Below are 25,510 nucleotides of genomic sequence, written 5' to 3'. Positions count from 1 at the left end.
TTGGAGAAAGGACTTCTTTTTTCCTTGTGTGGTATGAAATAGCACCTCCCCTTTGCTCTGGAAATGAAACAGTTAAAAACCAAGTTGCTGTCACAGTCCGAGGTCCACCTGGGTGAAGTAGTACCTGAATCAGGTATACACAGGTCTCGCTGGCTGCTGCTAGCTGATTCCCTACCTAGGGTGGGAAAAGAGGCAGATAGAGAAGGGCTTTTTTTCCTCTCCCTTTTCTTTGGAGACTGTAGGAAGTTGCACCTGGAACTTCAGGAAGTGAGTGGTGGAAACTGCTTTCACATCTCTGTGGTTCAGGTAGTAATCTTTGGTTGGTTTTCATTAAGATTTCCAAATGCAGAGAGGTGTCTGCTTTGCCTGAGGTACATTCTGTACTGGAGACCCAGGAGAGAAACATAAAGGAGGTAACATTAGATCTGTAGTTTCTTGATGCTTGATTAGACTTATCCTTCAAAGAAAACTAAAATTTGGCTGTGTCACGCGTTCTGACCATTGGTTGCCTGGGGAAGAAGAGAGAATGCTGGTGATCTTCCGTGGATGATATAGACTTCAGAGGCATTACTAGATGCACTGTGGTGGTTCTCATCTGTCAGAGAGGCTGAGGGAGACAGGGATGAAGGTCGGAACCTTATTATACAGGGAAGTAGAATGGAGAGAAATTGTTGCTGTATTTTGATTTTGTTGTTTTTGGGTCCCTGGTTCATGTTTGCCAAGGGAGAAAAAAAAAACTTATTTTCTAAGTTCTAATACTTTGAGGGTTCATAGAATAGTGGTAAGAGCTCTGGATTTGTCATCAGAAGGCCTCAGTTCAAATTCTGCCTCTGGTTTTTATCATCTGCTTGATTTTGGGCAAATTGTATCAATTACTTCATCTGTAAAATTGGCAGGGGGTAAGGGCAATAAGCTGTTGATTTTCTAAGGTCTTTCTAGCTCTAGGTCCTGTGAATTCTAAGGATATTCCTTTTTTCTTCTGGGGATTTTGTTCCTGGAAAAGTTTTCTATTTTTCAGGGGTGTAAGGAGTTGCAAATATGAAATGTGTCAACAGCTGGCTTGATATGAATGGGAATACAGGATCATGTCAATTTAATGAACCATTGAATAACCTGGATGTGTGTATGTGTATGTGTGAATGTGTGTGCGTGTGTGTGTGTGTGTTTGGGGGGGAGGTGTGGAGGAAAAAAATATGAGTAAAGGAGAAAAGAAACCAGAAATGGATAATAAAAGGAAAAGAAGCTAAGTAAAATAAATCAAACAACAAAAATACAAAACCAAACAGGGGAAAAAGAGAAAAGAAAACCAAATTTGGGAGGAAATACATTTTGGAAAAGGTTCTCTCTATCCCATGATTCTTCAAAGTTCATTTCTACAAATTTTTTTTCCCCCTCAGGGCTCTGAGTTGTTATTTTTCTGCACTAGGAACCTTTAATTCTTTATATATCTGTCTGGAAAGGGTCATGAGCTAATTTAGATGAGGCGAGAAAGCTATAGGGACTGGGATAATTTGATTTTTGACCTTTTGACATATGAGGTAACACAATCATCATAGAATCTTAGAGGTCATATAGTTTACTTCTCTACCAGTGATTCTCAAAACCTTTTATGGTCTCAGGACCTCTTTACCCGCAGATTGAGGACTCTCCAAAGAACTTTTGTTTGTGTGGATTCTATCAATCAATATTTTACTGTGTTAGAAATGAAAATGTCTTAATATTATGAAAACAGTTTTTACCTCATGGACCCCCTGAAAGGTTCTTGGGGAGACCCAGGAGTCCCTGGATCACACTTTGAGAACCACTGCTCTACCACATTTGGGAATCTTCTTTACAAAATTCCTAAGTGGCCTTTGCTCAGAGACCTCCTTATGAGAGAGCCCATTCACAGCTCTAATTATCAGGAAATTCTTTCTTCTCTTGGCTTCTCTGTAACTTTCACCGATTGGTCCTATTTCTGTCCTCTGAATATAGTAACTAATATTCACATAGAACTTTTAAAATTTCACAAAATTATGTTATCTAGATCATAGATTTAGAGTTGGGATGGATCTTAGAGGTCATTTAGTCTAACACCCTCATTTTAGAGATGAATAACAGGAAGAAAGAGTAACTTATTCTAGGCTAGGGGTGGGGAACCTGTGGCCTCCAGGCCACATGTGGCCTTCTAGGTGCTCAAGAGCAGTCCTGTGACTGAACCCAAACTTCACAGAACAAATCCCCTTAATAAAAGGACTTGTTCTGTAAAACTTGGAGTCAGTCAAAAGGCTGCACTTGAGGACCTACATGTGGATTCCCCACCCCTGCCCAAGCCATACATTAATAAGTACAAGAGATATGATCTGAATCCAAGTCTTTCTGACTCTGTATCTGGAATCCTAGCATTGTCAACTCTGGTAACAAACGACCAGAGAACCACAAAGGTTTTGCAACCACTTTTAATTCCCAAAATACCAAAGAGCTCACACAGATTAAAAGTAAAAAGTTTTCTTTATTCCATCGGGGGAGAGAAATTAGACACGTATCGGGGCCCCCTCTAGTAGGAGATCCAAGGCAGTGGGACTAAACCTTGCATTATATATTTATGGCTAGATAAAGAATCAAACAGTACAATGTAACAACAGTGATGAGGCACAACAACAGTGAGACAATGCAGCCTAGTGATAAAAAGTCCATTCGTAGCAGGGCTTCACATCTGGGCCTTTTGGTGCTTGCCCATGCTCAGGGACCATTAGTTCTGTGATTTAGTTGCAGCAGAGTTCACCCAGAGCACAAGAATTGTTGTTATGCCAAGCTCAGGGCATAGTTTGCTTTCTGGACCTTAGCTCTTGAAAAGAGGGTATCTAAAAAGAGAGAGGTGGTCTTGGATCCTGACAGCATTAAATCCATACAGCTAGTACAGCTCAGAGAGGGGATTTAAGATTGGGTATTCCTGCTTTTAAGGCCAGCTCTCTATCCACTATGACAAACTACCTCTCATCAAGCGGTAAAATACAAGTTCACTTTCTCTCTTGTATTCCCTTTATCTGGTAAGTTTGGTAACCGTGTCAAAAAGGAAATGGAGTCACTTTGACATGACTCAATTTTATTGAATTGGTGCCAGGTCTAGTTATCATCACTTTTCTTCCTGATGCTTACAAACCTACTGTTCAGTGACTCATTCTAGATCTTTGCTCTGGATAGACATCAAGCTTACTAATGTAGAGTTTATAGTCTAGGTCTTCTTCACCATTTTGAAAATTGGGCTATTTGCCGACCTGAAGTTCTCTGGGGCATCTCTTTATTCTCCATGGTTCTTTAAAATCACCGAGAGTCGTACAACCTGCAATTTGCAACATGAAACCTACAATCGCACCTGTAAATTTGTTCAGTATCAGGGCACTGAATTCATTTAGAGTAGCTAGGGGCTCTCTTTCCATTTCCAGTTTCAGTTGTTTCTTAAGGGTGTCTATTCCATCCTTTTCCAATATGAAGCTATGATATGACAAGCATTTATTAAGTGCCTACTTATTAAGCACTATATGCCAGGCACTGTGCTAAGTGCTAGGGATACAAATAAGAAAAAGATGGTCCCTGCCCTCAATGAGTTTACAATCTATTAGGGGAAGACAATATACAAAAGGAAGCTAAAAACTGGGCTGGGGGAGTGCCAGAGGGAACCTGTGCAAGCAAGTATGATGAAGTTGATGGTTGAGTTAAAATCAAGCAGAAGTGACTCTTGGTAGGGCCATTGAGCCCTTTGCAGAGCAAGGGTATGGGGAAAGTTTTTCATTTCACCTTCCAGTCAGAGAGGCAGAAGCCACTGAGGGTACTGATGAGATGTGAGTAGTGAAGCTGAAGCAATCTCCATGATGATAAATTTCCTGGTGATGAGTTTATTCTGGGCAGGGCATGATGAAGAGGATGATGGACCTGAAACCACGCAGAGCAGCTGATGACAAATGAAGTTCACTGTAATAACTTTGCGGTAATAGCAACTCACTTTTTTTCACAATGCTTTAAAATTTACAAAGCACTTTGTACTTGACAGAAATAAAAAAAATTAAGAGTTATAATTCTTTCTCTCTCAGCTGCTGATATTATGTGATCTTTCCTTAAGCAGTGAACTTACTCTTTGTTGTTATTCTTGTCCTGAATGTAAATTACAGAGTCCTTGGTCATGAAGGAAGAGGAATTAAGGTAGCTTTGCTTGATCTCCAAGAACAGAAGGAGGAGCTGTGAATAAAGCTACAGAGAAATAATGATAAAAAGAAAGACTTCCTGACAATTAGAGCTGTCTACAAGAAAAATAAGAGGCTCCCTCATGAAGTAGTGACTTCTTCCTCACTGCTTTAAGCAGAGGCTGGATAGTTACCTTTTAGAAATATTGTAAAAGCCATTTCTTTATGGATTAGACTTGGATGGCCTCTGAGTTTTCTTCTAATTCAGAAATTCTATGATTCCTAGAACAAGAAATAAAGAAGGGACCCTTGTTGTAGATGCCACATTTATATTCCATTTCTTTTTATTGTTAACCTTCTAGCCGTGATGCTAGACGATCTTCTTTGTTCGTTGCATAGTAGTGTTAAGAATTAGAATATCTTAATCAAACAGCTTCATAAAGGAATGAATCCTGGGTTCTTGTAGAGGCTTATAAACAGAAAATATTTCAATCTGATTGCAATGCAAATCATATATCTCCACTAGAGGTCACACTTTATTAACATTGTATGGTAGACTAATGGCTAATAAAGCACAGTGGGTGAATGGGAGCATCTTTAAGAGAATTTTGCTGAACAGGTTTATAATAAATGATAGTAACAAAAACCTTGATTTTTTTCCTCATACCTCCAAAGACACTTTTTACAGGGTCCAGCTAAGTCATTGGGGGTTGAGTGAGTTTCTGCAGCTACTTTTCTTCATTTTGATTCTGCCAATGTGGAGTTAGGAGAAGGGGCAGAATGATACTGACTGCTCCCCAATATGCAAACTATTTCGCTGTCACATTTTTAATAACTAATACAATTGTATTTTTACTTCCAAGTTTTGACACCATATTTTTTTTCTTCCATAGTCAATTTCAAGGTTACAATGAACAGATATCAGGTTCTGTTGAGGAATTTAAATCACTTTACCCTCCAAATTCTTTTACTAGCTGTCATATTGTTACTACTAAAGAAAACAGTGCTTTCCTATTTTACTGTTCCTTCTGTACACAGAGGAAATTAATATACCACATAAGTATAACAAAACTGGGCCATCTTGGGGCATGGATTAACTCACAATATAATAATTCACAAATAAGCACCTATGTACGACCCTGATAGATTTGGCTTTGGGTACTGGGTTTTAGTTTCTGCAGCCATTAAACATTTTAATAAGCCCTATTTCAGCTTTGTGATGACCATCATTGCCAAGTACTGGATTATTCTAGTAATTACTCTCCAGTTACTCTGTCACAGTGGCAAATCATTTCTTCCTTTAGCCCAGCTCCAACTAAAGTGAATAATGGAAGAAATTCTTTAAGAGAAAAAACTAAGAAGAAATGGACTTTGATTAAACAGAAAGAAATCTCACTGGGGTCAGGAGGCTAAAAGATTATGGGACTATAACTCTAGAGCTAGAAGCAATCTTAGAGACTTTGGAAGAAAGAGGAGATCCTGAATCATTGGGTTTTAGCTGGAAGGAACCTTGGAAATCTAGTCCAATATTCCCTTTAAAAAATGGGGAAACAAAGGTCTAGAAGGTTTTGTGACTTACCTAAGCCATCCAAGTGACCCTGGTGAACGGGGTGCTAGGATTTAAACCCAGGTTTTTTAAATTATTATAATCCAAACTGTTTCCCAAATCATTCTTCTCACCAAACTTTCCAACAAACCATTCTAGTAGTAAACAGATACTAAAAAAGATGGAATTGGTGATTAGAATTTGGGATTTTTGAACTGTGGCATGATCTAGAAATCTCTTTGCTAGGTAGAAAGTACATCAAGTAAGAGTCAGAAAGAATAAATTGGTTAAGAGACTTGTGGACCTGCTCAAAAGGGTTTTAAACTGAAAATAAAGGTAGTGGAGGGGTAAGGGAAGATTCAGTTCAATTTACATTTGTTAAGCACTCACAAGTGCTTAACACTCTTGTGCTGAACAGTTGTGTTTAACACAAGCACTCACAATGCCCAGGCATTGGGCAAGACCCTGAGGATACAGAGACAAAAAAAATTCAAATGACTTTAAATAGAAATCAAAGAGCTTATGTTCTCCTGGGGGGATATGTAATAAAAAAAACAACAATAAAATATAGAAAACAAATGCAAAATATTTTATTTGATGGCGGAGGGCGAGATGATATTTGTGTTAAACAGGATACGATTTGTGTAGGAGATGGGCACTTGAACTGAACCTTGAAGTGAGCTGAGATTATATGAAGTGGAGTTAAGGAAGGAGTAAATTCCAGGTGTGGAGCACAGTTTATGCAAAGACATGGAATTCAGAGATAGAATGGGGCGAGTGGTGGTGGTGGGGCAGGGAATAAGGTGACCTGAGCCCAGAAAGCTAGCTTGGAGCCATGTCTTGAAGGACTTTAAGACATGGCAAATCAAAGATTTTGTATTTTATTTTAGAGGCAAGAAGGAGCCATTGGAGCTTCTTGAGGAGTGGATTGACATAATCATATCTCTGCTTTAGGAAAATCAATTTGATGTATTTTAGAAGAATGTTTACAAACTTGACTTCTATTCCTGGAGAAATTGTAGAATGTATTATTAAAAGGATGGCTTGGGAGAATTTAGAAAGGGAATCAGTGATCAATAAGAAACAGCATGTGTTCCCCAATTACAAATCATGTCACACTAACCTCATTTTCTTTCTTGACTAGATTATTAGACTGGTAGCTCAGGGGAATGTTGTAGATATAATAAAAATTATAGCTGACATTTATACAGTGCTTTAAAGTGTGCAAAGTAGTGTACATGCATTAGCTCATTTGAGATTTCAGCAAAGCGTTTGATAAAGTCTTTTGTGCTGTCTCTGTTGACAAAATGATAAAGTGTGGAGTAGATGACATTGTACAATGAGATGAATTCAGAACTTTTTTATGATGATGCCCAAAGATGAGGTGTTAATAGGTTGATGTCAGCTTGGAGGAAGCCTATGAGCAGAGTATCCAAAGGATCTTTCTTTAGCCAGGTGCTATTGAATGTTTTAATTTTTTAAATCAATAATATGTTTATTGAATTTGTAGAAGACATAAAGCTGGTAGGAATAGGTAGTTTATGAATAACTTCTAGGATATAAAATGATCTGGACAGTATAGAAAGGTGGATTAATTCTATTATGATGACATGAAATAGGGATAAATGTAAAGTCCTTTATTCAGATTTAAAAACATAACTTCATAAGGACATTATCTTACTCTTGTATAAATGTGGGAGACATGGCCAGATAACAGTTAATATTAAAATAATCTGGTGGTTTTAGGGGACTACAAGGTCAATATTAGGTAATAATGTGACAAGGTGCCTGAAAAATTAAATACTGAATTAGGCTGCTTTATAAGAATGAGAGAGGTAGTAGCTCTGCTGTATTTTGCTCTAGTTAAAAACAAAAACAGATCTAATGTCCAGTATTCTGTTCTATGTGGTACAATTTAAGAATAATGTTGCTTGTTTGGTGAACATCCAGAGGACAGTGACCAGGATGGTGAGATTAGTGGAGATTGTTTGAAGGAACTGGGGATGTTGAACTTGGAGAAGAGAAGACCAAGGGTGGAGGACTGGGTTTGATAGATATCTCTAAGTAATTTTTGCATGTATGGGGAAGATGAGACTTGTTTTGTTTTGTCTCAGACAGCACAACTAAAATCAATGTGTGGAAGTCAGAGAGAGGCAAATTTTTATTCAATGTGAAGAGTAATGTCTTAAAATTAAAAGAGGGCAGTGGGTTAGATTTAATTCAGTTCAAGAAACATTTTTAAAGTACCTTTTGTATATCTGGCTGGGGCAGCTAGATGGCATGGTGGATAGAGTCAGGACTGAAGTCAGTTAGACTTACCTTCCTGATTTCAAATCTGGTCTCAGATACTAGTTGTGTGACCCTGGGCAAGTCATTTAACCCTGTTTGCCTCAGTTTACCATCTGTAAAATGAACTGCTGAAGGAAATGGCAAACTACTCCAGTATTTTTGCCAAGAAAACCCAAATGTGGTCACAGAGTTGGACATGACTTATAGTCCCACAAAATTTCATCTCAAATAGCAAGTTTCACTAATCACATCCAGGGCTATATACACTTATTACTCTCTCATGTTGTTGCAATAAATCAGCTAGAAATAAAAAAAATGTATTAAGTTTTTCAAAATCACTCAACATAGTTTTCTTTTGCTCATTTCACTTCTCTAATTAAAAAAAGTAGGCAATGATCTAGGTGCTAGGAATACAAAGACAAAAACTAAATAGTTCCTGACCTCAAGGAGCTTACCTTCTGCTATGTAAAACACATGTATGAATCTACTATGTAAAACAGAGACATGAATCAGTCAATACAAATAATCTCTAGATTCTAAGTGATCTCGAGAGTCCCTTCAAACTCAATCCAACAGATGTTTATTAAGTATCTACTATGTACAAGACATTGTGATCTATATTCATGCTTCTATGCACCCAAGGTTGTCCAGAAGCAGAGGATGAATGACCGGGATGTTGTACAGTAGAGATACTTATTTCAGTTATATATTGGATTAGATTTTTCTCTTAGGCCCATTCCAACTGCAGGAGTCTATGATTCTATGATTATAAATTCCTTGATAGCTTCTACAAGTCCTGTTTTCCTGATTTCTTGCCACCTTCAATATCATCAAATGATGGCAGCTCATGAATGACACTAAATTACACGTGATAGTTTTCTTCCTCTTTAAAGCCATGCAGCAAGAAAGACAGTACAATGCACAATCTTCATTTTGTAGATAAGGAAACAGACCCAAGGGGATTAAGACACTTGCACATGGTCACAGAGGCTCTAATGGCAAACCTGGGACTTGAATGCAGAACTTCCAATTCCAAGGCTAGCTATCTTTTCCTTATACACTATACTGCCTGTTTGGCATCCTCTGCTATAGCCCAGCTGACTCACTCAGACATCTGACTTGGCTCCCGCCCTTACTTCATTTTGGTGCTCAGTTAAAGGGGGAAATTGTTCTTTTCTAATTCTTCAAGTGTAAGAGGTCAATAAGTTAAATGATTATGGAATCTATTGCTCAGGTCACCATGCAATACTATATTATAGAAAAATTATCATAGTAAAAGTATTGTTGGCATCTGTATTATAAACTTGATCATTTGTACCTTTAGTCCATGTGGAGCCAAAGAATCCGACAGCTTTGCTTTCAGACACTATTTGCTTTGTATAGATAAAAGGTGACTTAATTATGAATCAGTCTTTTAAAATGTATTAAATTTAAACCGTTATGTGTATAGTAATCAGTTTTCATTATAAATTTTCACACATTTCAATTTCATATTTAGAAAGTGGCATCTGTCATTGCTGATTAATTTTTAGACCACTAAGGATTCCTATAAAGTCAAATTTCATCCTTCAGAAACCTGAATTTAAAACAGTATTAATTTGGACTTGTCAACTTCTAATTCTTTATTATTAGAATGCAGTCATTGAGTAAACTTCTAAAAGTTTTAGAAATGCATAATGGACTAATTCATTATCCCTTCTTTAGGGCAAGGGAAACTAGCACATACAGCAACATTAAGTGGTTGCTGTGTGCCAGGCACTGTGCTAAGCCCTGAAGGTACGAGAAAGACAAAAACACAGTCCCTGCCCTCAAAGAGGTCATATTCTAAAGGGTGAGATAATATGCAAAAAATAATTGGTGTGTACAAGATTCAAACGGTATAACTTGAAAGTGACCTCAGGGGGAGGGACCAACACATAGTAGGGTACTGGGAAGAGACTCCTGTAGAAAGTGAGATTGGAGAATCTACAAGATGGGGGTGAGGAGGGGGAGCATTCCAAGCATAGGGGACAGTCAGAACAAAGGTGATGAAGTGTCAGGAGATGGAGTGTGGTGAGGAGTAGTAAGGAAGCCACCACTGTCACAAGATCATCGAGTATGAGGACGGGAGTAAATGACTTTATTCAGTAACCCCTTATTAAGTTCCTTTTATGTATTGAATTTTGTACTACAGACTAGAGGAAATACAAAGATAAAAAAAGACATTGTCTCTACCATCAGAGTGCATGTGGTCTTATGACACATTATAGCATGTATATGGATACATATACTACAAAATAAAGGTATATAAGCTTCTTGAGCATGGGATGGTTTTCATTTCTTTGTATCTGCAATGCCTAGTTTAATGTCTTACATGTATTATGCATTTAATAAATTATTGTTTATTTGAACTGAACTGAATTGAATTGCAATACAAAATACTATTCAAAGTGAAAAGGAATGAAAATACTTCCTAATTGAGAGGAATCATGGAAACCGTTGTATAAATGGCATTTAAGCTAAACATTCAAACAGCTTCATTTTTGTCTTTGTATCATCAACACCTAATTAAGAAGCATTTATTAAACACCTACTATGAACCAGAACTCTGCAAAGCTCTGGGGATACAAAGAAAGGCAAAAACAGTCCCTGCCCTGCTCACAGTCTATGCATACATACATGCAAAATGCATACATATACATGCAAACAAGACATATATGAAATAAATTTGGGGGATTCTCAGAGGGAGAGCACTAAGATTAAGGAGGATGGGAAAAGCTGCTTGCAGAAGGTGGGATTTTAGCCAAGACTTAAAGGAAGCTGGAGACTCCAAGCACACTCCTTAGCACAGTCCCTGGCTCATAGTAGGTACGAACTTAATAAATATTTATTGATTTGTTAATTGATAAGAGGTGTTTCAGGTGGAGATGGAGGAAAGAGGACAGTTTTAAGCATATAAAACTTATATGTCAACCAGCAAAAAAAAAAAGTTTGGGAATTAGGAGACATAGGATCTAGTCTTAACCTGACCACTATCTCACCATGAAACCTTGGATAAGGTGGCTTGATGTTATCTAGTGTTTGAATTTTTTCATCTCCTGTTTTTATGCATGATAGAAATAGTGAATGTGAAGTCTCTTTGAGCTTTTCAGAAGAAGTGCCTCATAAATCCTGGTATAAATCCAGATCCAAAGAAACAGCCTGGAATGTTGAACTATACCTGTGGTAGGAATAGACAAACTTCTAGATGTTAACAAGTGAATCAGTACTTAACTATTCACATAATTCCTCTATTCAGTTAAGATGTTTTCAGCCACAACTTGGCATAGTTTAGAGAAAGGAAAAGGAGCAGCATGTAAGAACAAAGAACTCTACTCTTGGTCAGAGAACCTACAGGGAATTCTTCTCCATGAGAATTTTTCCTGCCTGGTGGCTTATATAAAACCTAATTATGGCCTGTGATCATACTCTCTCTGTGGCCCCATGTGTAGTGTATAGGCACTTTTTTTTTTATTTCGAAGAGATCTCAGAGGAGTGCAGCTATATTCAGGGCTAGTGCTTACACAGACACTACATAATGCAAACTCAGTAAGGGACTACTAGAGATTAGGCTTGTCAGTGAAGTTCTGTAGAAGCAGAATATGGAAATCCTCATTGGGGTGCTGTGCAGTGAGCAATGGAAGTGGTCTGGGATATGCCAACCCAGATGAGAAGCTGTGTGCTATCAAGGATTTCCAGCTCCTAATTTTACCCTGTCCAAGGTGTGTGTGAGTGTGTGTGTGTGTGTGTGTGTGTGTATGTGTGTGTTGGACATGTAGAAGTGGTGTACTATGTTGTATATCCTAAAGAGGGAGTATTTCCAGGCCAGCTGATGGTGGCCATGCTAGTGTGAGTTGCCATCCAGCCTAGCAATTACCTAAAGGAACATTTCATAGGTGTTTTCTCTCTCTTTAACAGTAGCATGATATGAAGAGTTGCCCTCTCTAATGTAATGAGAATTGAGTGGGCATTGAAAAAGGGAGAATTGTGGAGGAAAATGTTAGATGTCTCTTAAGTACTGACTTGCAGGACCTTTGTGGTGAACCACAGATAATAGGGTTTTTTTTTCTGTAATATAGACTACCATTGAACTGAACTGCTTTACTCTGGCACAGTTGTACATATCATATAACTTTGAAAATGCTTATAAATTCATGCCTTCTCTTCTCTCTTGTGTTCTATCTATCCACTGGACTTGGAGTTAGGAAGATCTGAATTTAAATCCTACTTCAGACACTTACCAGCTAGGAGAACCGCTTAACCTCTTAGTGTAAGTTTCTTCTTTAAAATGGGAGGCTTGACTTAATGGTGTCTAAATCACAGGATCCTATGACTTTATGATGAGGACCCACTGGTTTGAACATGGAAATAAAATACTTCACTTTGATACATAGACTGAAAATTGATTTTGTGACCTAGCTCTATCAAATGATCAGAGTATTTGTAGCTATATTTGGAGAGTTCTTAAGCTGTCTCTTTAGTAGCTGAGCTTCTGGCAAGGCTTGAATAAGAACTAGAGGCATTCAGAATTAGAGACCTACCAAGACTAGACCAGATGTCTTTGGACTCCAGAAGGAGAAAAACTCTGTTGATATGTTCTTCTTTGAATCCTCAAAGCTGGAGTCCAGCCATCAGTCCAGATTCTAAAGGTGAGGCATGAGGGCTCTCATATGCTTGGTTGGCATATCAGTGATTTTATGCTAAAATATGGGGCACCCCTTTCGGCATTTTTTAGGGGGGGTGAAAAATGTCCATGCAAGTGTTTTCTCAAAGTTATCAAATGTCAGAATCTCATATTGGGAAGGAACTTAAGAGGTCATCGAGTTAACCCTGTACTTGAATGAGCTAACTAGTAACAATAACTATAGCATTGTAAAGTTGGCAAAGTACTTTACATATATCATTTGCTCATCAAAATAGCCTTTTGAAGTAGGTGCTATTATTATCCCCATTTTAATATTTGAGGAAATTGAGGCTGAGAATAAGTGACTTGCTTCAGATCTCACAGCTTGAAAGGGCCTGAAGGCAGGATTCAAACTTAGATCTTCATTACTTCAAATCCACTACTTTATCCACTACACCATCTGGCTGCTCCAAATCACTCAAAGATGTACTTGTCAAGTGGCCATCCATTCTGGGCTTGAAAACACAGATGGATGCTCTTAACTAGAGTCCATGGACCAGATTTCAGGTGGTTGGTGAAATTCTATGGGAAAAATATGATATCTTTAGTTTCATTAACCCCTAAGTCTGATTTAGCATTTCCTCCAATAATTTAAAAAAAAATTAAGCAAAGAAGGGTTTTATTGGAATTGGTTTTCCCAGACTGCCAAGGGGGTCAATGAACTTTCAAGACAGTAGGAACTCATTGCCTCCGGGGGCAGCTCATTCCACTTTTAAATGGTATCCTGATATCAAGCCTAAATCTAGGACCTACATATAGAATGAATTCTATTCTATTTAGCATAGTGGAATGGAAGGAAAGAGGAAGGTAGGAAGAAAAGAAGGAAATAAACATTTCTTAAATGGCTACTATGTGCCAGCCATTGTGCTAAGTTCTTTACACATATTATCTCATTTAATCATCACAACAGCCCTGAGAGGTAGGTGCTCTTATTACAGTTGAAGAAATTGAGGCAGACAGATTAATTGACTTGCCCAGGATCACATAGCTAGTAAGGGTCTAAAGCTGGATTTGAATTCAGGTTTCCTTCATTCTAGGACCAGCACTATATCCACTATGCTACTAACTGCCCGGGATATTACTAGCAGCTAGTTGAGACCCTGATCACATAATTTCATTTCTTTGACTTTCTCTTCTATTAAAGGAGGAGGCAGGACTAGATGATCTCTAAGGTTATTTCTAGTTGCATCATTCTATATCCTCTATTCCTTTCTAGTGCTAAAATTTTCTAATTCAATTGAATATCAGTTACGCCAGAACTGTAGTGTACTATATGGGTGATGCTGAAGAAGCTTATGTGTCGATACCTTAGTTGAATGGAAATTATATGGAAGGAAAAAAGCAGTCGTTGCTCAACTATTTGATCATATGATATTTTTATGTATGCATTCCCATACATGTACACTTACAAATTTATAAATTATACATGTACATTATATACATTTTAAAGCTTACACAAAAAGAAATAAAAAATAAGGTAGACAAAAAATATTTGGTCCTAGATTCAACAGCTCTTTTTCAACGCCCCAAAAGGTGATTCTGCATGTGGACATAACTAGACGGATGATGTTGAAATCAGATTGATTATATACTTTACAGCCTATAGTAGAAAAGTTCTACACAGGCAGTTAAAACAAGACTTGGAACTAACTGTGGCTTAGATCATGAGCTTATTGCAAAATTCAGACTTAAGCTGAAGAAAGTAGGAAAAGCCATCAGACTGTATAAATAACATCTCTAATGAATATGAAGTGGAAGTGACAAATAGATTTAATGTATTAGATCTGGTAGATAGAGTGCCTACAGACAGAGGTTTGCAATACTGTACAGGAAGCAGAAACAAAAAAAAATACCAAAGGAAAAGGTCAAGAAAGTAAAATGGCTGTCTGATGAGCCTTTACAAATAACTGAAAAAAGAAGTAAAACAAAACGCAAAGGAGAAAGGGAAAGCTATACCCAACTGAATGTAGCATTCCAAAGTATAGCAAGGAGAGATAAGGTTTTCTTAAATGAGCTATGCAAAGACATAAAAGAAAACAGTAGAATGGGAAAGACAAGAGATCTCTTAAAAATTAGAGATATCAAGGAAATATTTCATGCAAAATTTAGCATGACAATAGACAAAAGTGGTAAGGACTTAACAGAAGCAGAATAGATTGAAAAGAGGGGGCAAGAATACACAAAAGAACTATACAAGAAAGATTTTAACACCACCAATAATCATGATGGTATGCTTACTGATCTAGAGCCAGACATCCTAGAGAATGAATTCAAGTGGGCCTTTGGAAGCATTGCTAACAATAAGACTAGTGGAGGTGAGGGAATTCCATTTGGGCTATTTAAAACCCCAAAAGATGATGCTGTAAATGTACTACACCAAATATGCCAGCAAATTTGGAAAACTTAACAGTGGCCACTGGATTAGAAAAGATCAGTTTATGTCCCAATCCTAAAGAAGGGTAATGCTAAAGAATGTTCAAATTATTGAACAATTGTGCTCATTTCACACACCAGAAAGGTTAAGCTTAAGATTCCGCAAGCTAGGCTTCAGCAAATTATAAACCGAGAATTACAGAAGCACAGGCTGGTTTTTAAAGAGGCAGAGGAACTAGAGACCAAATTGTCATCATTTGCCGGATTATGGAGAAAGCAAGGGAGTCACAAAAAAACATTTACTTCTGCTTCATTGACTACATGAAAACCTTTTGACTGTGTGGATCACAACAAAATGTGGCCAACCCTCAGAGAGATGGGAGTACCAAATCATCTTACTTGTCTTCTGAGAAACCTGTATGCAGGTCAAGAAGCAACAGTTAGAAGTGAACATGGAACAACTGATTGGTTTAAGATTGGGAAAGGAGTAGAAGAAGGCTATACATTGTCACCTTATTTATTTAGGTTATATGCAGAGTACATCATGCAAAATGCCCGGCTGGACAAATCAGAAGCTGGAATTAAAGATTCTAGGAAAAATATCAACAATCTCAGATATAGAGATGATACTGCTCTGATGACAGAAAGTGAAGAAGAATTAAGAAGCTTCTTGAGGAGAAAGAGCAGTGTAAAAGGTAGCTTGAAGCTTAAAATTTAAAAAAAAACCTAAGATCATGGCAACTGTTCCCATTTTTTACTGGCAAATAGAGGGAGAAGAAATGGAAAGAGCATCAGATTTTACATTCTTGGGCTCAAAGATCACTACAGATGATTACTATAGCCATGAAATTAAAGGACACTTGCTCTTTGGAACTGTCATGAGTGAAATTTAACAAAAAGGTAAACTGAGGCATGTTTCTCTGAACAAGATATTTTATTATCAGGGCTAGTAGCCTGAGAATAAGATGGGTCAATGTTTGCCTCATTTCTAGCCAAAGATTCTGAATTGAAGATGCAACTCATTTTTATAAGCATAAAACAAAGAACAGTACAGAGTAGCTGACATCATGGGGTTGAGGACAACATGATTGGTTACATAGCTGAGGTAAGGGAAACAACATGATTGGTTGGAAATTTGGCAATAGCCCCCATTTCCCATCCCCCCCCATGACTAAGAAGTGTTTATTGTTTAAGTCCAGCTGTAAGGTCTAGAGATTTTGGACAGCAAACCAGATATACTTGGAGGATAGCTTGGTGATATAAAGATATTAGATGACTCCCTTGTGGCAAGCCACATCCTGCAAAGTTAGCTAAATTCCTTGAGGCAAAAAGAGAACAGTGATTAACAAGAGAACTGGATTTCTAAACTTAACCTTTTACAGGCCTGCTGAATTGTGAACTAAATTCAGAGACAAAACACCTTGACTTAGGCAGTTACCAGACAAAATCAATTATTTGTAAGCAGGATCAACAAAAAAGAGATATATAATCAATTTAAGCTTCTCAGAAGGAAAACTATGGCAAATCTGGACAGTATGCTAAAAAGCAAAGCCATCCCCTTGCTGACAAGGGTCCATATAGTCAAAGCTGTGGTTTTGCCAGTAGTAATGCATGGCTCTGTGAGTTGGACTATGAAAAAATCTGAGTGCTACAGAATTGACACTTTTAAATTGTGGTATTGGAGAACACTTTTGAAAATCCCTTGGACAACAAAGAGATCAAATCAGTCAATACTTAGAGAAATTAATTCAGACTACACATTGGAAGGTCAAATACTGAAGCTGAAGCTTAAATATTTTCACCACATAATGAGAAGACAAGACTCATTGAAAAAGACCCTGATGGTGGGAAAGATTGAAAGCAAAAGGGGAACTTGGTAGACAATGAGATGGATAGATAATGGCATGGAAGCAAAAAACACAAGCTAGGTCAAACTTTAGGAGATGGTGGAAGACAGAAAGGCCAAGTGTGGGTCTATGGGGTTATGAAGAGTTAGGAATGACTTGAATTTTAGGAAAATTAATTTTGTAGCAGTGTGAACATTGGAGTGGGGAGAGAATAGGGGCAAAGAGACCAATTTTAGGATACTTTTATAATCATCCAGGCAAGACCTGATGAGGGCCAGAACTAGGGTGACTATTGTGAGAGTAGCAAGAAAGGGAATGATTCCAGAGGTATTATGAACGTAGAAATGACAAGATTTGAAGTAGGGAAATCTGGAAGAGAAGTGGGGAAAATGAATAAGTTCCGCGTTGGACATTCCGTTCAGAATGACAGTTTGTGCTGTTGGGACTCTTCATAGAGAACATAATTTAACCTATGGGAGTTGTTGAAATAACTAAGTGACGGAGTGCACAGAGAGAAGAGAACGTCCAGGACAGAGCCTTTGGGAATACCCATAGTTAGATTGTGTGATATAAGTGATGTTCCAGCAAAGGAGACTGAGGTGGAGTTGTGACACAGGTAGGAGGAGATAGTGGGATAACAACGATAGAGAGAAGAAGGAATATCCAGGAAGAGATGGTGGTGAACAGTGTTAAATGCTGCAGAGAGGCCAAGAAGGATTAATGGTGATAAAAAAGACTATCAGATTTGACAATTAAGATGAAAGTGGTAACTTTGAAGAGAGGAATTTCAATTTAGTAGAGCCAAAGATAAGTAGGAGGTTGAGAACGTGGGAGAATGAAAAGATGGTGGTACCTTCTACAGAAATAGTAAAGCTTGGAAGAGATATAGAGCTGGGGGAAAAATGATTTAATTTCAACCCAGTGTGCCTAAAAATGACTCCTTTCCTTGAACTACTTATTATTTCCAAATTAAAAATGGGGGGGGGAGAGAGAGAGAGAGAGAGAGAGAGAGAGAGAGAGAGAGAGAGAGAGAGCATGAGAGAATGAGAGAATATCTATGTTGTTAGTGATAAGGACTTACTCATTAACTGTTGCCTCAAAGGCAACACTCAAAGGTGCTGTGGTGAGGGAAGATAGGGTGTGGGAATGACTGGGCTCAGGATTGGTAAATAGTCTGCCATGGGAATCTAGCTAGGGATGGGATATATGCTGCTTCTCCTGAGGGGCCTGTCACAATTAGCCACTGAAGGCCAGGTCAGTTGTGGAACAACATGGGGTAATTATATTACAGATAAGCTTTTGATTCCCTGGGGAGTTGGAGGGGGAGGTGTAATTCAGTCCATCTTTCTCCCTTCTGATCAGCTGATCACTCATTCCTTGGATTTGAGCTAGAATCCCCTTGTAGTTATTTCATGGCCTCCCCTTTGGAGATCACAGAAACAGAGAACAAGGTAAGAAGATGGTGTACAATTAAGAGCAAAGATTGAATAGCTCAGTTTTCCTTTCCTTCTCCAGCAACCAGTAGGTGTCTACTATCTTCAGTTTCAGCTGACCCTCCTTTATCTTCCCATGGAAAGGCTCCTGTTTTAGGAAATATTCCCTCTGTGTGGCATCCCAGATTTTAAGATTGTGAGAGACACATCTGTTTGCAGTATCCTTAATGAACCACTTTCAAGCTAAGTTCAAACATTCGAATCCCACACAAGGCTTTTCCTGATTTTCCCCAAATGTTAGGCCTATGGTATTCTCTCCCTCTCCCTCTCCAATTTCTTTGTATTTACTTTGTATAAGTTTGTTATAAATGTATCTGCAGACATAGTAGATTGAAAGTTTCTTAAGTGTAGGGGCTGATTTTTCCCCTCTTTGTATACTCGATACCTAGCAGAGAGTCTGTCACGTAGTTGCTATCTAATAAGTGCTTATTGAATGAATGAGTGTATTGGCAATCAAGATATTCTCTTAGCATTTATTCAACCAAGTACCCTTGAAGAGTTTAGCCTTTGTTTCCTTGATTAAATTAGGGGTGCTTGATGACCTCCTTGCCTCAAGGGAAAGCCTAGTTTACATGGGTTTGAGTGGCATGTTTGTGACATCAGAGGCTTTTAAACCACGTGGGTTTAAGTCGCATTTTTGTGATGATTTTAGGTCACGTGGGTGAATCGCATGTGTGACTCACCTTTGACCCTGAACAGGATGTATAAACCCAGAAGTTGGCTTTCTCTTTTGGAGCTCTGAGTCATAGCAGGACTGGTGTGTTACTCTGGGCCAGCCGTTGTTATGAGCTCCCCGGCTTTGGAGAAAACTCAGATGTTGATGCTTCTCTGGTAACTGTATATTGTGATTTTGTCAGACAGAAATCTGTCTGTTGATTCATGTTTATTTGCTATGTTTGTATTTGCTCTGAAGCTCAGGGTGCTGGCTTTTCCCCCTGAGCTGAGCGAATGATATTTGTATGTTGGATAAAAGTAAGATTGTTAACCTCTTAACGTTGCTTTCCTTAGTAAAGCAGATCAAAAGAACCTGTGCTTGCAGCGTTCTGTGTGCTGGTTGTTGGTGGGTCTTACACCCCTACAGCAGCTGCTAGCAGATTGTTGCAACAATGAGTTAACCAACATTTTACCTACCTACTTGCCCAATTCAATGACGCTCAAATCAGATTAATGCTACTAATATTTCACTTCAATAGTCACTGAATTTTCTAACTCTGTATTAAACTTCATCTATACATCTACCTCAGTTTATGTGACTTTAGAAAATTGTTCACTTTAAAATTTTTCCTTTCTTTTTTTTGTGGCAGAACTAAAGCCTTCTAAACGAATTGATTATGAGCAACTAGAAAAATTGTGTGAAATCAAAGGACTTAAAGCTGGGTAAGAATAAAATGCTGACTTTTAAATTCATATAGCTCAAGTAAATAGGAAGGTATGCAATTTGGGGAGATCATATAGGAATAAAACAATTGTTGATTCTCAACTCATTTCTCTAGAATAAATGTCATGCTCTAATGAAACAATTTAGTAGGCAACAAACATAAGTTGTTATGCGCTTAGTACTTCTAACGTGTAGTGTATATTGAGGCAGAATGGCATAGTGCAAAAAGGTCTGGCCTTGGGATGAAGAAGACCTGGGTTTAAGTCCTGCCTTTGACCCATTATAACTGTGTGGCTATGGGTAAGTCTCTTCATTTCTCAATGCCTCAGTCCACTCTTTGGAACTATAATTTGGAGATTGTAGTTGCTCTACATCCGCATGGAGTCATCTACAGCAACGAAATTACAAGTCTGGGCTCAATACATAGATTTGTATTGTAGAAGGCATTAGCATGTGGTTAAAAGAACACACTGAAGTAAATAAGCATGTTACCATTGCTAGAATATAAAAGGGTGTCTTTCTTTGAATTAGAATGCCCACCTTCTCAACAGAAATTTAAACTTGGAAGGGACCTTATCGGAGAATATATTTAAAGCTTTTTGAAAAATATGCTAGTGTTTTGATGGTTTGTTTTCCCTTCAGAATGAAAGCAGCATGCTATTTACTTGCATTTCTTAGGATGCCTAAGAAGCTTGAAAAATGTTTGTACAGAACTGTTAAGGGAAAGAGAGAATTAAGTCATAACTGGAGAATTGGGCTAATACAGCTAACTGGCCTCCTTAGATCCTCAAATCTCATTAAATAGGATCATTTTAATGATTGCTTTTGGTAAAGAAAGACCTCCTACATCTGTGATGATTAGAAACAAGTTAGGGCAAATGCATATTTATAGTGCGATTTGTCTTATTATCTGGAGAACTAATAATTTATTTATCATGATTTAAAAATAGGAACCGGTTTTGCTTCCTTGATATTCCAGTCTTTTCTTGGACAATATCCTTCAGGTTTTACTTTATAAGTGCTCTGAATCTTTTCTCTGGTTGTCAAAACATTTTATATCCATGGTATAGACATTTTGCCTGATTTATTATGTAAGTAATAGTAATAATTTATATTCATGTAACCTTTTAAAGTCAATAAAGTGTTTTGTATTTTTTGGGGGGGGGGAGTAGAGGAGTATACCCCTTTGCAGGTGGTTCTTTCTTTGCAATTTAAAGTCTTAGTTGTCTGGGTGCATCGGGAAATTTAAGTGAATTGTGCAGGGTCATGGTATTGGTCAGAAGCAGGACTTGATTTCATGTTGTCCTTACTCTCTGACCAACTATCAATTATACCATGCTGCCACTTTGTTTTTACCTGTGCCTTTGGTGTGGGCATTCACCCCATAGGAACACATTGAAATTTATCTTTTTTTTACTGTACCTGATTTTTGTTCAAGTTCTCTCATAGATTCTATGCAGAAAATCCATGAGAGGCTCCTTCTAGGACTTTGTATATTTCATGGATATGAGTGGAACACTATGGTGGCTATTCATTTATTACCTTTCACTCCTGCTCCCAAACCAGCTTACCTCCACTTTCTTCCACTATATCCATGATGCTACTTTTGAGCTATATGCTGTGGCTTACTTGTGTCTACCATTTGTATATCTCTGTTGCTCTTTGGGTCACTCATAAATTTGATACCTTGGTGATTGTTGCATTACAAGACTAGTAGTCATACAAAACTCCTGAGAGAACATTTGTATTAAAAATGATGTCTTTGTTCTGGAGCAGTTTAGGAGCCTCTAAAAGCACTGCTTCATTTCTCAATGTAATCCAAGTCACTTTCTTTCTCCTATATAATTCCAGGCCCAATTTATTATCTCTCTCCAGTGCATTTCGCAAATAATATGTACTTGTACCCTAACTCCATAGCAAGCATGTCTAGCTGAATGCCATAGTCTAGACAATAGGCATTTTTCATTCATTTAGTTTTTCCTTTTTGAATTGTTACACCGGTCTCTTTTGATTATTCATGGATCTAATCAAGGAGGTCCTGCAATGTTCTGGGGCTTGACGTAATTCATAAAACATTGGTAAATAGGGACTCCTGGGGGGTGGAACCAAGATGGTGTCTTGCAAGCAGGGACTTGCCTAAAACTCTCCCCCAGGACCCTCCAAACACCTATAAAAAATGGCTCTGAACAAATTCTAGAACTGAAAACCCCACGAACTAGCAAAGGGAAGCAGGGCTCCATCCCAGGACAGCCTCAATGGTTCCTGGTTAAGGTCTATTGCATGGAGCTGGGAGCGGAGCAGAGCAGAGCCCATCATGAGCTGCGCCAGACCAACCAGACCTGGGAGCTGGGCAGAACAGGCCCTAGAGCCCTGAGTCAGTGAGCTATGGCAGTTACCAGACTTCTCAACCCACAAACACCAGGGAACAGAGAAGGTTAGTGGGAAAAACTGTGGGCAGAGAGTGAAAGGAGTTCATGATTGGCCACTGCCCTGGGGCCAGCGGAGGTGGTACAACTCTGAGGACAGAACTACAGCTGCAGTTGCTTCCAGCCCCAGACCTACTTGGTGGGAGGAATTAAGTGGTAGATTACAGTGGGAGTGCAGAGCCTGCTTAGATCTGAGTCATGGTCAGGGCTGGCAGTTCTTGGGGGAGAAGGAGCACTGGTGTGGCAGAGCTTGTTGTGTAGAAATAGCTCTGAAAACAACAGCACAGTTCCTCAAGCTTGGGACAAAGTGCTCTCTACTCTACAAGCAGTCATACCCCGATGAAAAACTCAAGGGTCAAGCAGTTGGCTGGGATCATGAACAGGCAGCAAAATGGACTCAGATTCAGACTCAGACTTTGGAATCTTTCTTTGGTGACAAAGAAGACCAAAACATACAGACAGAAGAAGTCAACAAAGTCAAAGAGCCTACATCAAAAGCCTCCAAGAAAAACATGAACTGATCTCAGGCCATGGAAGAGCTCGAAAAGGATTTGGAAAAGCAAGTTAGAGAAGTAGAGGAAAAATTGGGAAGAGAAATGAGAGTAATGCAAGAAAACCATGAAAAACAAGTCAATGACTTGCTAAAGGCAACCCCCAAAAAATGCTGAAAAATACACTGAAGAAAACAACACTTTAAAAAATAGACTAATGCAAATGGCAAAAGAGCTCCAAAAAGCCAATGAGGAGAAGAATGCCTTGAAAGGCAGAATTAGCCAAATGGAGAAGGAGGTCCAAAAGACCACTGAAGAAAATACTGCCTTAAAAATTAGATTGGAGCAAGTGGAAGCTAGTGACTTTATGAGAAATCAGGATATTATAAAACAGAACCAGAGGAATGAAAAAATGGAAGACAATGTGAAATATCTTATTGGATACTGACCTGGATTCTTTGGTCAATTCTCTTTTCATGCTTCTCTTGATTCTTGTGGATATCTTATTGGATACTGACCTGGAAAATAGATCCAGGAGAGATAATTTAAAAATTATTGGACTACCTGAAAGCCATGATCAAAAAAAGAGCCTAGATATCATCTTTCAAGAAATTATCAAGGAGAACTGCCCTGATATTCTGGAACCAGAGGGTAAAATAGAAATTAAAAGAATCCATATATCACCTCCTCAAAAAGATCCCAAAAAGAAAACTCCTAGGAATATTGTTGCCAAATTCCAGAGCTCCCAGATCAAGGAGAAAATACCACAAGCAGCCAGAAAGAAATAATTTGAGTATTGTGGAAACACAATCAGAATAATACAAGATCTAGCAGATTCTACATTATGGGATAAAAGGGCTTGGGATATGATATTCTGGAGGTCAATGGAGCTAGGATTAAAACTAAGAATCACTTACCCAGCAAAACTGAGTATCATGCTCCAAGGCAAAATATGGACTTTCAATAAAATACAGAACTTTCAAGCTTTCTCAGTGAAAAGACCAGAGCTGAATAGAAAATTTGACTTTCAAACAAGAATCAAGAGAAGCATGAAAAGGTAAACAAGAAAGAGGAATTATAAGGGACTTACTAAAGTTGAACTGTTTTATTTACATTCCTACATGTAAAGATGATGTGCATAATTCATGAGACCTCAGTATTAGGGTAGCTGAAGGAAATATACATATATAGAGAGACAGAGGGCACAGGGTGAGTTGAATATGAAGGGATGATATCTAAAAAAAATCAAATTAAGGGATGAGAGAGGAATATATTGAGAGAGGGAGAAAGGGAGAGATAGAATGGGGTAAATTATCTTGCATAAAAATGGCAAGAAAAAGCGGTTCTGTAGGAAGGGAAGGGGGGCAGGTGAGGGGGAATGAGTAAATCTTGCTCTCATCAGATTTGACCTGAGGAGGGAATAACATACACACTCAATTGGGTATCTTACCCTGCAGGAAAGAAAGAGGAAGGGGATAAAGAAGTGGGGACAATAGAAGGGAGGGAAGATAGGGGGAGAAGGTAATCAAAAGCAAACACTTTTGAAAAGGGACAGGCTCAAGGGAGAAAATTGAATAAAGGGGAATAGGATAGGAAGGAGCAAAATATAGTCTTTTACAACATGAGTATTGTGGAAGGGTTTTGCATAATGATACACATGTGGCCTATGTTGAATTGCTTGCCTTCTTAGGGAGCGTGGGTGGGAGGGAAGAGGGGAGAGAATTTGGAACTTAAAGTTTTAAAAACAGATGTTCAAAAAAAAGTTTTGCATGCAACTAGGAAATAAGATATACAGGCAATGGGGCATAGAAATCTATCTTGCCCTACAAGAAAGTAAGGGAAAAGGGGATAGGGGTGGAGTGCGGTAACAGAAGGGAGGGCTTACTGGGGAACGGGGCAATCAGAATATATGCCATCTTGGAGTGGGGGGGGTAGAAATGGGGAGAAAATTTGTAATTCAAACTCTTGTGAAAATTAATGCTGAAAACAAAAAATATTAAATAAATAACAATTTTTAAAAAAAGAAACACCTGGAAGACTTTGCCTTTTTTAGGGAATCCCCTCTTCTGCTTGGACTTTGTATAAGATATTCTCCTCAGCATTGGAAAGCACCTTTTTGAAGCATGCATTTCCCTTTCTTATGCCTTATGTGGCCCTTAATAATGAGAGGCTTGTTCGTTCTCCATGGTTATGCTGATCAAAAAACCTTAACATATGTATAAATGACTCCTTGTTGGAGGAGAGCCTTCCCATGTTGTATTTTGCTCTTTGTTAACATTTGATAATAATAATGCTAAGTATAGCAACAATTATTCTTAGGTCTCTATTTTGAGCATAGCATTGTGCCTGCTGTTGAGAGACACAAAATTGGCTATGATGGAGCTTAAGTCTGTTGTCTTCTTGTATCCTCCTGCCATCTATGAGGTAAGTAGTGTGAGTATAAACAGTGCAGTTTTAAGATGGAGGAACTGAGAATTAGAGAGATTAAAAAAGTAGCTTTCTTAAGGTCACAAAGATTATCAGTGATGGAACTGGCAATCAAAATCAGGTCTTCTGGGAAGCTACTGTTCCTTCTACTACACTATCCTGACATGAAGAAAAGCAGTTTGTCACATAATAAATTTCCTGTGTTCCCAAGAATCAAATATATAAGAATTAGATCTTATCTTTATAACTCCATTTTTACTTGTCACTATCAACTAGCAAAAAATATTGCCTGGTTGACACAATTAAAAGATGAAAACAGATTTTAAGTTTTTCTAAAACATGAAATACAAAACTAAAGAGATAAACATAGGGAAGTTC

At 38.2% G+C, this 25,510-nt stretch overlaps 1 protein-coding gene across 1 annotated transcript in view; it reads left to right on the top strand.

The window, feature by feature from the left end:
• The window catches only part of CNBD1 (cyclic nucleotide binding domain containing 1), a 593,156-nt gene that overhangs the window by 6,333 nt on the left and 561,313 nt on the right, over positions 1 to 25,510 (top strand). Inside the window, 1 exon segment of the mRNA XM_036742093.1 lies at positions 19,715 to 19,787. Coding sequence (XP_036597988.1) covers positions 19,715 to 19,787 — 73 coding nt within the window.

This window comes from Trichosurus vulpecula, chromosome 1 (genome assembly GCF_011100635.1).
Source record: "Trichosurus vulpecula isolate mTriVul1 chromosome 1, mTriVul1.pri, whole genome shotgun sequence".
In the NCBI taxonomy this organism is placed as follows: Eukaryota; Metazoa; Chordata; class Mammalia; order Diprotodontia; family Phalangeridae; genus Trichosurus; species Trichosurus vulpecula.
The sequence above is the reverse complement of the archived record's forward strand: the minus strand, read 5'-3'. Positions and strand labels throughout refer to the sequence as shown.